The 17,247-nt window shown below is 38.8% G+C and overlaps 1 protein-coding gene across 8 annotated transcripts; it reads left to right on the forward strand.

The window, feature by feature from the left end:
- Nucleotides 1-1,249: 1,249 nt before the first annotated feature.
- On the forward strand, nucleotides 1,250-16,554 carry LOC135479551 (uncharacterized). Of its 8 annotated transcripts, none has more exons than XM_064759438.1 (12): nucleotides 1,260-1,327; nucleotides 3,360-3,417; nucleotides 5,568-5,676; nucleotides 6,041-6,169; nucleotides 6,672-7,091; nucleotides 7,665-7,849; nucleotides 8,615-8,723; nucleotides 9,055-9,124; nucleotides 9,647-9,820; nucleotides 12,442-12,563; nucleotides 12,880-12,991; nucleotides 13,386-16,554. In XM_064759438.1, exons 3-12 carry the CDS (start codon nucleotides 5,602-5,604, stop codon nucleotides 13,493-13,495), a joined length of 1,506 nt encoding a protein of 501 aa, XP_064615508.1. In that variant the 5' UTR covers nucleotides 1,260-1,327; nucleotides 3,360-3,417; nucleotides 5,568-5,601; the 3' UTR covers nucleotides 13,496-16,554. The 8 variants fall into 8 exon arrangements, with proteins under 8 accessions (XP_064615510.1, XP_064615508.1, XP_064615506.1 ...); XM_064759436.1 differs by having other exon boundaries at nucleotides 1,312-1,327; nucleotides 5,491-5,676; XM_064759440.1 differs by lacking the exon at nucleotides 5,568-5,676 and having other exon boundaries at nucleotides 1,250-1,327.
- Nucleotides 16,555-17,247: the final 693 nt, after the last annotated feature.

A 17,247-nucleotide genomic window follows, 5' to 3' on the forward strand; every position in this document is an offset into this window, starting at 1 on the left:
TATAACCTTACTGAAGAGATCTATGTTGTGTAGTCCTCTCTTCTACTATGGTATAGTCATACATTGCGGCATTAGGGGAAAGCTATGTTGATCAGTTCTCTCCCCTAATATCACACAATCATACATTCTGACCTTAGGGGAGACCTCTGTCGTTCAGCCCCCTCTTTTCTAATATCGTACTATCATACATAGCGACATTCGGGTAGAGCTCTGTTGGACAGTCCTCTCCCGTAATGTCGCACAATCATACATTGCGACATTAGGGTAGAACTCTGTTGGTCAGTCCTCTCCCATAATGTCGCACAATCATGCACTGCGACATTAGAGGGAAAACTCTGCTGGTCAGTATTCTCCCGTGATGTCGAACAATCATACACTGCGACATTAGGGGGAAAACTCTGCTGGTCAGTATTCTCCCGTGATGTCGAACAATCATACACTGCGATATTAGGGGAGAATGCTGTACAATTTAAATGTCACACAAGTTCGAGGAAATAACATACTTTCTTCGTAATGGCGTAATTGCGTAATTTGAACAAGTAATTACGATTTATTCCCTGGTATAAGTGAAATGTACACTGCGTCAATGTCGGCAGAAAACGCATTTTATATCTAGCACAGATGTCAAGTTACGTCCGTATACTTTAGACCTATTTTTTTTTTTTGTTTGGTTTTTGGTTTTTAAAAAATTTCCAGGCTACCCAAATATTTCTTCGGCGAAATGTACCCGGATATTTACATAGTAATAGTAATTTAGTATAGTTATTATATACCGATGTAGCGTAATACTTCCGGATCGCAGTAATAAGTCACACAAAATAGCATCACATCTTTGAATACTTTTATCACTCAAACCAAATGGCATGGCTCTAAATGTGTTTGACTTAATACTTTATATTAAAACACCTTGAGTATACAGGGTTGAACATCAGTCAGTCAATCAATCAACCAAACATGTCAACACCTGATGAGAAGACTTTTTCTACAGAGATTTACGTTTTATATTTCCACGTGTTTTCTCCACGAGGTAGCCCCGTGCAGAGAATGAGTATAAGCATTGAACAACTTGCTCCATTTTTGATTATGTGCTGTATAACCCTTGATTCAGTGAGGAGTATTTACGGCAATGTTTGTAGGTCAGGCAACACACAAGCTTAAGTGCGGTCTGCCCTGACAAACACGGACATAACATACATAACTTCGAGGGTAACCCACATAGCCCAATTGGATGAAGATCCGTGTGTGTGTGGTTATACGCCAATGTAATACGTGGAATTCACCCGTGATCAACTCATATGCTGTGTTTGTAACTCATAAATCATATCAGGTAAAAACAAAATTTTCAGACATTACATGTGTGTACATATACTGTCTTCTTGTGGCAGGGCGAGTCCTAAAACGCAGTCACCACTGAAGTATCGTACCGTAGACACCGGACATGTCGCCCCACCCAGTTACATTATACTGACCTCGGGCCAGCCTGCCCTGTTTTTCGTGCTGTACTCTCAAGATGCTGAGTGCCAAGCGAGACAGCAACAAGTTCCATTTTTAAAGTCTTTGGTATCCCAAGGTTTGATCCCTGGTCTCCCGATTTCGACTGAGAGAGTGAGTGCTTGGGGTTTAACGTCGTACTCAACAATTTTTCAGTCATAGGACGACGAAGGAATCATTAGGGTGCATATACGTCTAATGTGCCTCCTTGTTGCACGACGGATTTCCACCGCTCTTTTACTTAGTGCTGCTTCAACTGAGACGACTTACCGAAGGCAAGTAAGCCGCCCCACCCGAGCCATTATACTGATACGGGTCAACCAGTCGTTGCACTATCCCCTTCATGCTGAAGGCCAAGCGAGGAAGTTACAATTTCCTCTTTTAAAGTCTTAGGTGTGACTCGATCAAGGATTGATCCTGGATCTACCGGTCCCAAAGTGGACGCTCTACCCGATTTCGAGGGGGACGCTCTAATCATTATGCCACCGAAGTGATCTTCAATATTGATATTCATTTGAGACTTATCTGATCGATACATCATTCATCGACATCGATAATTCTTTTGTCGATATTGCTAAGTGATGTATCCATATTGATAAATGATTTATCGTTATGCCTAAACAATCTTATTTATTGACAGGGTAAATGAATCATCGATATCAATAAATGAATTATTGATATTATTTATTGATATAGACGAATCATCTATCGATAGCGAAAAATGAATTGTGACAAATAGTTATCGATATCTATAATCCATTCAGCAATATCGATAATTCTGTGTAATTTAGGGGACCTTGGACCCTGGATTTGAGAGATTGTTTGTGATGGATGTCGATGAGGACTTGGTGATGGATGTCGAAAATCATATAAATAAATGAACTCAGAAAACGATTGGTAATAAGTATTGTTGACACTGGCTGCGACTTTCAGTCGGAACCGTCACAAGACTTTCGCAGAGAAAAGGACAAATGGTTTAAATCGCCCACTCAAACAAGTAGCGGTATATTCCAGTGCGTGTTGACAATTCTCGAACATACGATTTTGTAAATGTGAATGAATAAGGGGTACAATATATATTTCCGTATTTACTTAAGGATTTATGCCATTCAGGCCATATTGGATTTTATACCAAACCAAAAAGTTCATTTTTTGCTAATAATTTCTACACTCTTGCGGATGATGTCAGGTAAATAGTCCTATCTGATGCATTTTTGAGAATTTTGGGCAATTTTTGTAAAACCGGTAGTGACAACCTCCAAACCGGAAGTGGGTATATCTCCTTAATCGATGAAGCCAGAGGTGTATTCTTACATCATGTCATTCACGTCAGCAAACCGAGAGTAGTAAATGCCAGTAAAAATGACCATTTTTTATATTTTCAAAATTGAAAATGTTGTATAGCTAAAAGTGTTCAAACAGAATTCCGCAAAACTTAGTTCTGTCGTAGTCCTCTTGATGAACATTGGCGAGTAAAAATTTGTGTGACCTGAGACATGTGATCTGTTGGCCATTTTGAGTTATTATTATTATAATTACTTTTGTCTGATCCACAAGTTCGATCGATTTGAAATGGCATCATTTACGTTGTCATTTTCACATACTTCTCACTGGTTGAACTTTGTCATATACTCCACAACGTGTCTCTTCATAGCTTCCTGTTGTTCTTCGACCGACAAAACTAGGACGATGCACTGTTTAGGGAGATGTCACGTGACTCGATTAGCCTATTTATATTGTCATGTCATCCGGTCTTGCCTCCAGTCCCGGAACAAGCATTATCTAGGCTAAAATACCCAGATATATATGTGTATATAAGACATACGAGCGGCCCACATACTCCACATCGGTTTGTTCTCTCGAAACAGATACTACAATACGAACGTCTCATTGTGACAGACCATTGACACCATCGCAGTAATCCAGGTAAGAAGGTATGACTTTAACGTGATCATGTCACGCGTGACTGGGTGATGTTCACTCAGTGAAAGTAATGCTGAACAATTCAGAATATACTGCTGTTAACCTTTGTTCCTGTAATTCAACTTTCTCGTAAATTTACAGGATGTTTATGAAAGCATATTCTGAGGGCACTTTTCTGTTTAAATTGATTAGATTATACCTTTTGTGTACACCTGAAATTGGTCAACCTAACCAATATTGTTTAATCTCAAACGTTAAATTATATAAGTGCACAAAACGCCCTGAAATTGTCTCTTAACATATCTGAACTTTCTGTTCACAAGAGGCAGTAACAAGTTCATGATCACAAATGCACAGGGGACGTTAAGATCCAATGTTATTTAGTACAGCCCCATAAAGTAGACTAAGTGAATATGGGATTTGTGATATTTTTTAAGGGCTCATAAAATAAACTAGACTAAGTGAATATGGGATTTGTAATATTTATTAAGGGCTCGTAAAATAAACTAGATTAAGTGAATATGGTATTTGAGATATTTATTTCACTTTTTATTATAAGGTTTTATATTCACAGTGTTCTGCCTTTATTACTGGTTCTTGTCCTTAAGACAATGTATGTGTCCGTTTCCATGGTTACATCCAGGGTATGTCCAGATATGATTTTCATTTGCGTTGTACATACAATTTCCGTTGTACATATATTTCCGTTGTACAAATATATATATATATATATATATATATATATATATATATATATATATATATATATATATATATATATATATATATATATATATATATATATATATATATATATATATTATATTACATATTTTGCTGCAAATGTGCGTAGACAAAAAAAAACAGTGATGTGCCACTTTGTTGATACTGTTGTGAGTAGAACGGAAAGTTGTGGAAAGCAGCTGAATCGTTTTGAATTGTAGCTATACTAACTCGGTATATTAAATGCAATACAAATATAAAGGGCAAGAGCATAACAAGTAAAACCAGGGCAGCGACGATAATGTAATACAACTGGAAAACGGCCATAAGTAACAGGTAAAACCTGGCCTCTTGTCAAGTTACCTCAGGTAGGGTTATATTCTAATTGTTCATTTGATAGCCTCAGAGTATCAACGTAAACACTCCCTGACACAGTGGAGAATTAGTTTACAACAATATACAGAAAAAAATGCACTGATGTTTATAACTGCATGCTGAGCTACGGTGTTCTGTGAGTTTTACACAGCCTGGGGCATCATCTCCCGTGCTGGGCTGTACGCACTGCCAGCTCCACCCGGCTTTAAGCGTTTGTCTGACGTGAGCCCGCAGGCTGTCATGGAAGAGCATATCAGAACTTCACTGAAGAAAAGAGCTTTACTCATTCTCTTTGTATTATATATGATTTGAGGTGCTCTGAGAAAAAAATAGATGTTTAACATTATAATCGCGTGATTAGCATCTGTATCCAACAGATAATAAATGTGCTTAATTTTGAATTGTGACACATTTAAACATGTTTATCCCGCAACTGATAATAAGGCCGCTTTATAATGTTGATGATGTAAAATTAAAACTTGAAACCACTCTGTTTAAGAAATAAGTTCATCCAAGTTAGAAGATAAATGATTTCATTTATATTGCATTCTAAATGTAGACATGAAAGAAATCCATGTATTTATGAAGCAAAGGATTTTTTTTTTTCAGAAATAAGAATACTTTGAACATGTTAAACGGTAGCAATTATTTGAGTGTAGTGACGTGACTCTGAAGTATATAATCTTGTATACATTACGGTACACGGTACATAAATACGTGTAACTGCCCAAACTACCACCACAACCTATACGCGTCCCTATTATTGCAAATTAAATATTTTTTTCTAACTGATAATGTTAAACTTGATAAACGGTATAAACCTGTTGGGAAAGCTTGTTATTTAAAAAAATGACAAGAAAAAGAGTTTGTTAGAAGATGCAGTAGTGTAATCTTTTGTTACTGTTGGCAGATACAGTAGTGTAACCTTTTGTTACTGTCGGCAGATACAATGGTGTAACCTTTTGTTACTGTCGGCAGATACAATGGTGTAACCTTTTGTTACTGAGCTGGTTTTAACCGATTGGGGTGTTCTTCATTTCCACTGTTCACGAAAGCACTTCTATTCTGGAATGTTTATGGCGTCACCCGATGCAACAGGCCTTCTTCATACCTTGGCTAGACTGTAAGGTGGCCTCTATCTGGGCGTCTCGGTGGATGGGTAAGGTAAACCACCTAGACCCAGTTGTTCGAAAGTGTGTTAGCTAATACCTATATTAAGTCAAAGTGTAACATCAGTGGTTTTAGTACATATGTAATATAATAATACACAGTTTTTTGGGGGGACAAACTTAAAGACCTTGCTTAAAGTTAAATCTGGTACTAAGTCTTAAACCAAGTTTTGGACAACCGGGCCCAAGGATTATGTCCTTTTTTTTTACAACCACGTGATGTGGAATGTGATCACGTGACACGCTGCAGACATGTGAATGTTCACTGACAAATACCGTGATAATCAGGTGATGCGTTGTTAAACCTTAGGCATTTATGATTGCATATACTTACTCGGGCAAATAACTTTCAATCACAGGTATATATACAGCTACTGGCTGGGGAAGAAAGATGCGCATGGCATGTAATGCCGGGTATTAGGTCTGACAATTGCATTATCAAACAGATGGAGACAGTACAAGACAAACCGGATGGCTCCATAGATTCGGTACTCTTATTTATTTATTTATCTAACTTTTAATTGATTTAATATAATATATTCATTTGATTCCTGTTTAACGCCATGCTCAAGAATATTCACTTATATAATGTCAGTCAGCTTTACTGACGGAGGAAAGCGGAGTATCTGGAGTAAACCACCGACCTTAGACAGGTATTTAACAATTAAACCCGCTGATCAACGACAACATCGAAGCAGTGACATCTGGATTCTGTCACATGACCTTATTGGTCAAGGATCTAACAGTCGAAACGAGTCACACCTGATCCTCGATAGGCCTGCTGTGTTATTCCAAGTAATTGTTTGACGTTTAACAATGTACTCATGACTTTTTCACCTACGCTTTACGGCAGTTATTTTTATGGATGGAAGAAATCGGAGTGCTAGGAGTTAATTACAGCCATTTATTTATTTATATTGTTACTCGGTAGATAAACAGTGACCCACGGTAAATCCGTTTAAATAAAACAGGAAATATCTAAACTTTCAGAACTCAGCACAGATGATAGGCCAGGACGCAGTTCATCAATATAGTCAATCAGTTCAAAATGAACTGTTGTGTCAAAGAAGCCAAAACTCTCTGCCACTGGACGACACTGAGGCGGAACAGCCACCTACTCTCAGGCGCCAGCGTAAACTGGAGACACCGGCTGACTTGGACACCAACAGCCCAAGGCACGTTTGCACGTGCCACGTTGAGCGTGGGCAGCAAGGTCATTGTTCCCGAGAGAGCATTGAATATCAATTGTTTCGGCAGGATTCGAGATTTGATCTAAACCCGCAACTCGGTGATCACCCCCTCCTTAGGTGCCACCCTGACCCGTCCCTAGATGGTTCACCTTCCACGGATTCGACAGACACCATCACTGGCCTTGTCCAGAAGTTGAAGGATATGTTGTTTACGAAAGATGTAAGTATACAACAGAGTGAATTTTTCCAGCGACATGGCGATTCGGCCCAGACTCAAATGTCGATTGTCCTCCAGCACTGTGTTAATAATGCGCTATCAGTTTGCTCACTGAACGTCATCACAGAGGAGGGACAGATCAACAGATTGAACAGCTAATCACATCAAAGAGAAGGCAACAAAAAATTGTCCTGCTAATTTTAAACGTAATCTATATGAAGTTAAGACTTCCAAATGTCTACTGACATGGGTCTACCTTTGAGTGGATATTCGAATGTTCAATTTTATCCGGAGTTTCTCTACGACCAACCACTCACTGCAGCCCCGGTATTTAGTATCATGGCCGAAGGTTGACTTTTTGACTGGGCTACCTCCCCTTAGTAGTATTAACGACGGTAAAATTCAAATATCAGACCTCAACCGCCCTTCCCAACCACAACCGGCAATTTTTCCAAACATATAAGCCTAAGGTGTGTAGTTAAGAGTCAGTGCAACCCATTTTGTATTTACCTGAACCAACTCAAAAAATATCCATTTCCTTCGGCAATATGTCACTTTGCGAGTTTTTTTTTTCAGAATGACCTCAGATCACTTGAAAAGTGTGACTCCGTCAGACTCGGTGTGCAGAAGTCCACTGGATATGAACCCTTCGGGTGCGACCTCCACAGCTACAAGGACCCCAACAGGAACAGGTGGTTCCATTTACTTAAATACCCTGGCATAAACCAAGACAACACAGTGGCAAGAGAACTCGGAATCGAGTAAGTCCATAATAATAAGTCCAGTTACGGTGTTAGAAAAGACAGCAGATGGCGTTGTTTCCGTATCCGGACTCTCGTCACTTTGACCTTCTACATGCTGGAGTTCTCTCCCTTTGTCTAGGTCACCCGCTTGGGATTCTGTATCTTCAGCTATAAACCATCCGCCCATCCGTTCACACGATTGTTTGTTCCTCTATCCCTCCGTTCATCCATCATCTTTTCCTCTCATCTGTCTTTTCTTCCGTACCACTAGCTTTCCGTTAATCCATCTGTCTTTCCTTCCATACCACTACCTTTCCGTTCATCCATCTGTCTTTCCTTCCTTACCATTACCTTTCCATTAATCCATCCATCTTTTCTTCCGTTCCTCTATCTCTCCTTTCATCCATCCATCTTTTGTTCTGTTTCACTATCTGTCCTTTCATCCATTCATGTTTCCTTCCGTTCCACTATCTATCCGTTCATCCATCCATCTTTCCTCTCGTTCCACTATCTATCCGTTCATCCACCCATCTTATCTTCAGCTCACCCATCTGCCCTTTAATCCATCCATCTTTCCTTCCATTCACCCATCGGTCCTATTATTCCCCCTTCCACCCTGTTCCACATCATTCCATCCATCTACATACTCTTTTCAATTCATTTATTCATACATCGACCCGTTCATAGCACATTTATTTATCCATCCGCCTATTTATTCAGTTCTTTATTGTATCGTTAAATTATGCTGTCAATGTGTTAATCAGGAAAGGATTGTGTTCACAGAGAGAATGACGAAATCCTGATGATTAACAAGGAGGTTGTCACGCGGGTGAATCAGCAACAGGTGAAAATGAAGATATCTCGTACGCTGAAGAGCGGCAATGTCACGTTGGTGAGAGAATTTCGTCAGTAAAAACACATTTGTGATGTTTACCAAGAGATATGGCAAATAAAAATGTGCTTTAAGGAAAATGAGGTGAAATAATAGAAATTAAAATTATCGTAATGACATAAAAACAAGAAAAGTTACATCACATTAAACATTCAAATGTCTTAGAAAGTGCCGTTGTTCTTGTCTTCTTACGTGTCAGTCAATAATCCGTCGGTTAACTCCTAAGCTTATGTTAAATCAACGAAACATAACATCAATCATTTACCCATCGGTTAATCAGTTTTAAACCTCGCAATCTTTTACTTAATCAGGGACTCGTCTTTTATTTTAGTTGCTTCGTCGACTTGTAGAGGGCGAAATGTTCGAATACCTAGAGATCCAAGCTAAAGTAGAAGTCATAGGTAAGGTTTTTAGGTTTGCAGAATTCCGTTTTTTAGTCACAGGAAAGAGGAGTGAGCTTTGACCTTTACTATCGAACTTTCAGAGGTGTAGAGATAGGCGCGCCATATTGGTGGAATGCAAGCCCTCTTAAACAAATAGCCGATGGAGAGATAACGGCCACATGAGCATGGCAAACCGCTTATTGTGAAACATCAATATGTATCCACCTGAATTGTTTAGAAATTAAAACAGTGTTAACTTGTCCTTCGGTATTACCACCAACAACACCACACTGCTGGGGCTATACCATAACGCCGCTACTGAAACTGAGAGCTGAGTGGTTGAAAGGGCCATAAGCGTGTAGCGCTATCAACCACTCCATGAACACCCTTTTCCGTTGCCTAAGTACACTAATCAGCTTAGTGCGTTTATTATTCAAAGAAGCCAATGCTAACATTTTGAAAATTAATAGTACCGCTTCCATTTACATGCAGGCCTATGCAGCTTTTAAAATTTACCTTTTATTTTCGTTGTTGTTACAGAGGGGACGATCCGTGCGTCGCGGACAAGTATTGTATATTCAACCGCTAAAGGAAGCTACCTTGTGTTGCGTAAGGAAGAGGTGGAATCTAAACAGATAAACATCTTCCACAGAGACAATGTTGTTTGCTGGAGTGGAGATGAATTAGTTACTGAGGTGCGGCCACCCGAAGAATGTGAGTAGGCCTATGTAGAAATCCTTGACACCAATACACGTAAGTAGGGAACCGTAAATGAGACATTATGAAACAAATTTTTTTGGAAAAGAAAATAACTGAGATGGTGGGAGAAATGTTTTTTGAAAAAGAAAATCTTTTCTCTGCATGTAACGATTTGTAAAGTTGGGGACTTTGACTTAACTGGCCAATCATAAATGAAATAGCGGCACCAGCGGATAGGCTATAAACCCGTCTATGTGTGGAGAGCTACACTCCTGATCGTCATTGCCGTTATTACTATTTGATTGAAGAATCAAGAATACTCAAGAATATTTCACTTATACGACGGGAGCCAGCATTATAGTGGATGGAAACCGGACAGAGCCCGGGGGACCATCCGCAACATTTGGGCCTTTGAGCCTTTGGTCCTGACGCACGTATAGCCCGCTTTAGTTCTACTGTGGCTGGATCAAGCACATTTGTATTCGAATAATGTCTCACATTTAACTGGTGCAGTTGACACTTACAGAAGTCAAATATTTAAGGCCGGCGCTGCATGCTGTATTCTTTATTTTCTTTTCATTTTGTACATATATGCCTGTTTGAAATCTGTTTATTCAAAACCTGTCTCGATAATGAGCAATGAATTACGCCTAAACAAGTCGGTCTATAGCGGTGTACTATTTTGTTCTTTTCGCACGGCATTGTTTCTGTATAGACCTAGTTATGCTCGTCAAGCAAAGACGTACAAGTACATGTAGCTCATAATCACTGTAGCGTGGCACCTGAGAATGTTAGTTCGTTTGTGTTGTACGTCGTTTTTGGAAATTGGCCTTGCCATTATTGACCTGGATCGTCTTTATTGGTTGACGGCTGGTATACGAATGTCTGTTTTGACACATAGATTTAAACATATTGGAATTGATCTGGGTAGACGATCAGGTCCATTGTAGTCCTTGTCCTTGGTTTGAAATACAAGTTATTTATCTCATGGTAAGACCCTAGTCAAATTATGTAGCTAATAGTGAGGGACACTGGCCTATGGCTGCCATACTGGGGTTGTGATGGCAATAGCCTGTGATTTGTTGATACTCTTGGGGCCCTGACTTTCAAAGCTCTTTTTTTCACCATGTAATCTTTTCTCTTCTGAAAAAAAAAATGTTTTTGTCTTCCAAAAAATTGGTTTTCACTTGTATGGCTCAACAGTAACAGAAATTCACCTAATATATAGAAAGTGAATAGAAGTCACCCTAATACAGAATTTGAATCAAAAGAAATCAGTATTAAAATATAAAATGTCAATGACTAGAAATCAACCAAATATAGAATGTGAATCAGTAAAAATCAGGCAAGTATAAAAAAGAGAATAAGTAGATATCAGGCAAATATAGAATGTAACGAACAGAAATCAGCAAAAATATACAATGTGAATTAATAGAAATCAGGCAAATATAAAGAAGAAATCAGCCATATATATGATATCAATCAATAAATATCAGCTAAATATAGAATTTGAATCAATAAAAATTGACCAAATGTTGAATTTGAATTAAAAGACATCAGCCATATATAGAATGTGAATCTTGATTAAAATCAGCTGAATGTAGAATGTGAATAAATAGAAATTAGCTAAATGTAGAATGTGACTAAATAGAAATTAGCTAAATGTAGAATGTGAATAAATAGAAATCAGCCAAACATATACAGTGTCTTTCAAGATAGATCATCCTCACATAGAACACCATGAAAATTAGTCCAGTATAAAATGGGATTCAATAAAAATCAGCCAAATATGAAATATCAGTAAATAAGAATTTGTCTAATATAAGATGTAAATGAAAAGAAATCCGCCCATCATAAAATGCCATTTAAGAGAGACCAGCCTAACACAGAAGACCAATGAATGAAAATAAGCAGTATGTTAGCAGATTGTTGGCCAAGAGAAATCACCCTGATACAGAAGGTCTGTCAATAAAAATCAGCCTAATATAAATGTGAATCAACTAACACCAGCCTAATATTGAAGTCTGCCAACAGAGATCTGCACTTATATATCAAATCAGTTTAATCAATTTGTGATTAAAGAAAGTGCCTTTTCTGTGCCGTTACTCGTTACACATGATTGTGTCTCTATGCGCTTAACCCCGGCTAGGAGCTGTATATTCATCGTATTAAATTAGATCGCCACTCTGGAGATACGAACAATTGCAATTAAAGCGGAACTGAGATACATATTTTGTTAGCGACAACTGATATTCTAGCATGGTACACTATTTGAATACTGATTCACTCAGTCGCCTAGAACATAACTTGCGTGTTTCCAACATCTTTGAAAACTGTAGACTTCTTTTGTTTGCATGATTCCGTTCTATTTCGTACTTTATATACTTTCTTAGTTCTTTGAGGGTTTGTATTATACGTCGTTTTGGGAATGGGCCTTTGTGATTATTGACCTGTAGCGTCCGTATTGGTTGACAGCTGGTATACGAATGTCTCTTTCAACAGGTGGATTAATACTACACAATTTTACGGAGAAATCCTCCACAAAATCAGTAACAAAATAAATAAATAAATGACATATAGTTTAGTTTTATAAATTTTGTTACAAAAACTTAAAAGCTGCATGATATGTTTTTTAGATACCTTTGAGCGGTTTATAGTGGAAGCATATCACTTGAGCACTGGCCATATTCACTTTTTCTATGTTTTGAAATGTGGAGACAGATACGCGGAATCTGGGGAAAACGGTGTAAAGCTGAAGGTGAGAATTTTCTGTTTATTCATTTATTTATGTGACTGAAACAAAGTTCCAAAAGTTTCACTTTCATTTTAACATTTGTTTTATGGTGAGTGAGTATAACTTTTCCATTTCCTGTAATGACGAAATTTGTACTTTGTACACATTGTCTAATTAAAGTGTGGCTACTTGTGATGGACACAATTCTCCACGAGACCATTAGATCACTATACGCGTATTGTTTCTTCAGTTATTAAGGTTGAGACGCGCTTTCTGTTTGAGACCATGCCGGTTTCCGTACATGCGCCTTTTAACATTTTTATCATTTTCTTGTTTTCAGCCTGCCGGAAGTGGATGGTCTCCGAGAAATGTGGACTCTCGCTTCTTTCGAGTTCATGTAATAGAAACTGGTTCCCCCAGAAAGATTGTACTGGAATGTGCAGAAAAACAAAGTGAATGACTTGGGTTTATTGTTATTTTTTATTGTAACAACCTATCAGGATTTTGTCTGTCATCCTGAGGCCACAGACCGGTGGTTTTCTCTGGCTCTCTGATTTTTTGTCCTTGGTCGCCCTCCTATATGTGAAGCATTCCAGGGTTAAACATCAGGGTATTTGCTGACGTCGTGTTTATCAAAAAAATGTTCGTAAAAGACTTCGGCCATTCTTTTTTCTTAATTAGATGGCAATAATAGACAAGTCGTTTCTTCTTCCGTATGCTTAATTGTTTAAACGTCATTTCGGTCTTACTTTCACAAGAACCGGTTATTGTCCACTTTATTCCACGATATTATACCATTTTTGGCCTTTCACATTTGCTTATGAATTTTGTTTGTTTTACTTACAGATTATTATCTTGCCTGCAAAAACGGAAGGGTAGAATTTATACAGGCCAATCACCCCGCTGACGCGCGTGACTTCACCGTATTGAAAGAGGTTGAAAGAGGTTCACTTTAATCGTGTCGTTGCGTGGGAATGTCATTCAGTTTGGTATTAAGCGAATCAGAATGCATAGTTTTCAACTTCGATGGTATTATCACCGTCAGCAGGGCAAGGGAGACAACCGTTTGATCCACTTACTGGTGCTACTTTATAGAGGAAGTGACCAAAGTGACTGTTAGACTTTCACGCTTTTTGAGACTGTGCATTTACATAAATTTGTTGTGTTCTTTATTGTTTTGTTTTGTTTTTAGGGGTGGGTCACTCTTCCTATGAGTACATGTATAGTTTTACACTTTTTGGCATCGAATTCTTTTCGATAAACGTTTATGAGGAATGTGTCAAACTTCTTGGGAATATATGCTTGCTTTTCTTCGGACTGTGTTCCGGATGAAGGATGGTGTGCCCCCTAAGTGGTAGAACAAGCAGGACGTACTTTTTGCATAGCTTCGGTGATTCCCTTATTCCAATGCCAACAATTATCCCGAGGACATCACCCAGGAACACGTTTTATTACGACTGAAGCGGTACTTACAGGCGTATTTCAGTCAGGAGGACATTACCCAGAAACACGTTTTATTATGACTGAAGCGGTACTTACAGGCGTATTTCCCACCCAGAAGTGTTTATTCTTGACTTGGGCATTTCGTCCAGTTGTTGCCCTTTATAGTCATATGGATCACATATAAAAGACTCCAACATGGAGAATAAAACTAGAGCACCGACCACAGTTCGATAGTGGCCAAATGGTCATGCACATGCGACCACAGTTCGATAGTGGCCAAATGGTCATGCACATGCGACCACAGTTCGATAGTGGCCAAATGGTCATGCACATGCGACCACAGTTTGATAGTGACCAAATGGTCATGCACATGTTACAGTAACAGAAATACGGCCACTTGTCTATTTTTCTTATTTAGGGTATTGCCTTAACTGTGCATGTAAATGATCTTCGGCAATTATCTGCCCTTCGGTCAAGCATTTGTCACTTTGTCCATTTAAATAACGAATCTTCTTTTCAGCTTTAGAAGGTACTCACTATAGAAACCAAAGCAATGTTTTTATTATGAATTACTATTTATTCTGTGCTAATATATTGCCTTGGCTTACCTGTACATGAGCATTTTCTTATTTTTATACACATATTTGGAGCAGCTAACGTTCTGTTTGCTTTTTTTGTAATTGTTGTGACTTTGTTACATTTTTTGTCGATGTTTTTAATGATGGAGATACTTAATAGTTTGCATCTTAGAAAAAGTATTTACAAATAATATCTGTAAATACTTTTGTCGTTCGTTAAGATAATTGCTCATGAGTTAATAATATATTCAAGACCAGGGTCCTCATTGAACCTGGAAGTGTAACATGTCACATACTCAGACGAGAAAACAAACAATGGCTTCAGAAAAAAAAGGACGCGCATGCCAGATTACAAATGTTATTTTCGCAACAGAATAAAAATCTTGCTTTTTACACAACATCTAGTTGGTTGCGTACGAGGTACAAGTGCTAAAACAGTCGTACATCGGAAAATGGGATGGGTGTATTTTAAATGCTGGGATGGTGAGGTTGAGCTCCGTGGCCTAGCGGTTAGCGCCTGAGCGCAGACCAGTGCCACAGGCGCCTTCATCAATGCGGTCGTTGTGAGTTCAAGCCCAGCTTATGCTTCCTCTCGGTCACAAGTGGGAAATCTGGCAGCAACCCGCGGATGATCGTGGGTTTTTCCGTGACAGAAAGCCCGATTTTCTCCTTCCATAATAATGATCGCCGTAGTAAAAGTGAAATGTCCTTGAGCATGGCGTAAAATTCCCAAGTTAGGGCAAATCCCTATTTTTGGCGATTATCCTGCCCGCACTGGTTGGGGACGTTGCTGACACACGAGATGCGGGTTCAAAGCCCCAACCGACTGGGACCAGCTCAGTATGACCAACGCCGTGTCTTGTACTGGTCACTTTCACTATAGTGTATTTCTTTTACCGGGTCGCCTATATTCAGCTCTCTACAAAATCAGTCATACTCGCTACCAAAATTGCCTTCAGTCAGTTTACAGACAGCTGAATGTAGGAAACTATCTAAAAGACGATAAATACATAGATGCCAGTTGTTAGATCAAAGGGTTGTCAGCCTTTGGCCCATGCACCCGCATGCATTCTACTGTCAAAGATGTTTCCTTGAAGAAAGGGGTCTCATCAGTAGGGCGTTTATACGTGGAGACTCACGAGCCTTCTTTATATAACCGACATATTAAGCTCAGCCTTCAATATGCTACAAAGCTCTATAAATGCTAAAAAGCTCATGCTACAAATCTTGCCTAAGACTGTCTTTTCTATCCATCATATGTAGATAAAATTAACAAATGTTCTAACAAGATCCTTCCGTTTCGTCTTCGTATACGGGACCATATTGTGGAGGCTTACATCAAGTTACTGATTCGAAAGTCAAAAGATTCGGCGAGGGTTGCGGGTGCTGCTGTTAAAACAGAGAGTCTCTTCTCTTCGTCTTCCTTCCTCATCTTCAATCTTCTCAGCCCGAAGCCAGAGCTATACTCCTGGCCTTATCATATGTTTCTTCTGGGCGTGCCCAGAAGGCAATGATATGCAGTGACTCGCCCTCCTGTCTTTTGGCAATACAGCATAATAAGTTTAAAAATCCTTTTATACTTGAAATATTAACCTTACACAGAAAACTAAAAAATAAATGTTTTCGTCGCCTTTGGCAGGGTGAATGGGACCTTCAGGTCCATAATAAATTGCACAGTGTTCACCCTGTGATTGGCTTTAGTTTGTATACTCAGGGTATGTCTGGTAGAGATCAAGTAGTTTAACGAAGGGTATTGAGCATTCTCTTCTAACTCACATTTTTGTTCTTGATGGGGGTTCTGCCCCAGAGTGTACTGGATGTGGTGCTCTATACGTCATCATACATATCCTAGTTGATTGTGTAGACTTTGCCCATGTTCGGCAAAGATTCTACACACTCATATCCTATATCATAAAATATAAATTTTAATTGTCATAAATTCTTATCAATAAAAAGTTATATACACATAGATTTCATGATATACTATTTTCAAAGTATGCTGGTTTTCGAGTTTTAACTGTTTTACTTTTTTATTATCTGATTTAAACATGTCCGAACATTTTTGTTTCCTTTTTGATGTTCTCACTACCATATCGAAAACCTCAATCGCCTCGTTCGAAAATCTCTTTCACCTTGTTCTTGTCACGATATGGCTGAAATATTGCCGATGTGATGTTAAGCCAAAATCATTCATTCACTCATTCAACAAAGGCGTATTAAATCCAAGTGTTCGTTAAAGTGAAAATAAAGTCTGCCACTGTATATATAAACAAAGACGAAAGAAGCTAAGCCACAAGTATCGCTGACAAATAATTTTTAAGTCATTGGAGGTATGAAAGCTGTGAAGAGGGAAATCAGCATTGAGGATTTGGCACTGATGGAAAATTATCTTCCACTAGCCATGCTGTAGAAGCCCTCATGGGCCAGTAACTGGCCTTGAAAGCATCATGTACGTAATTACTGGCTTCGACGTCAAAACTTTATCAGTTCTTGATTGTTATTGTGGCTTCTTATGGTGGAGAGATATGTGCAGTACATAGAGATGATGTATCAACATCGAGTTGTCTGAGGTCGGGCTGTGGCATCAGCCGAGCCGGAAGAGGTCTTTGTCATATACCTTTTTATTCAACGAAATCAACGAGAATGATCTGGGCAAACTTGCAAGTTCAACTATGACGCCGAAGTGC

This window comes from Liolophura sinensis, chromosome 12, assembly GCF_032854445.1.
Source record: "Liolophura sinensis isolate JHLJ2023 chromosome 12, CUHK_Ljap_v2, whole genome shotgun sequence".
Lineage (NCBI taxonomy): Eukaryota > Metazoa > Mollusca > Polyplacophora > Chitonida > Chitonidae > Liolophura > Liolophura sinensis.

Excerpts from the sequence above, each read along its gene's own strand:
- LOC135479551 (XM_064759438.1), top strand. The coding sequence starts at position 5,602 with ATGCAACAGGCCTTCTTCATACCTTGGCTAGACTGTAAGGTGGCCTCT. Across the intron at positions 7,850-8,614 it reads GCAAGAGAACTCGGAATCGA|AGAGAATGACGAAATCCTGA; the intron begins GTAAGTCCATAA and ends TTGTGTTCACAG. Across the intron at positions 9,125-9,646 it reads AGCTAAAGTAGAAGTCATAG|AGGGGACGATCCGTGCGTCG; the intron begins GTAAGGTTTTTA and ends TTGTTGTTACAG.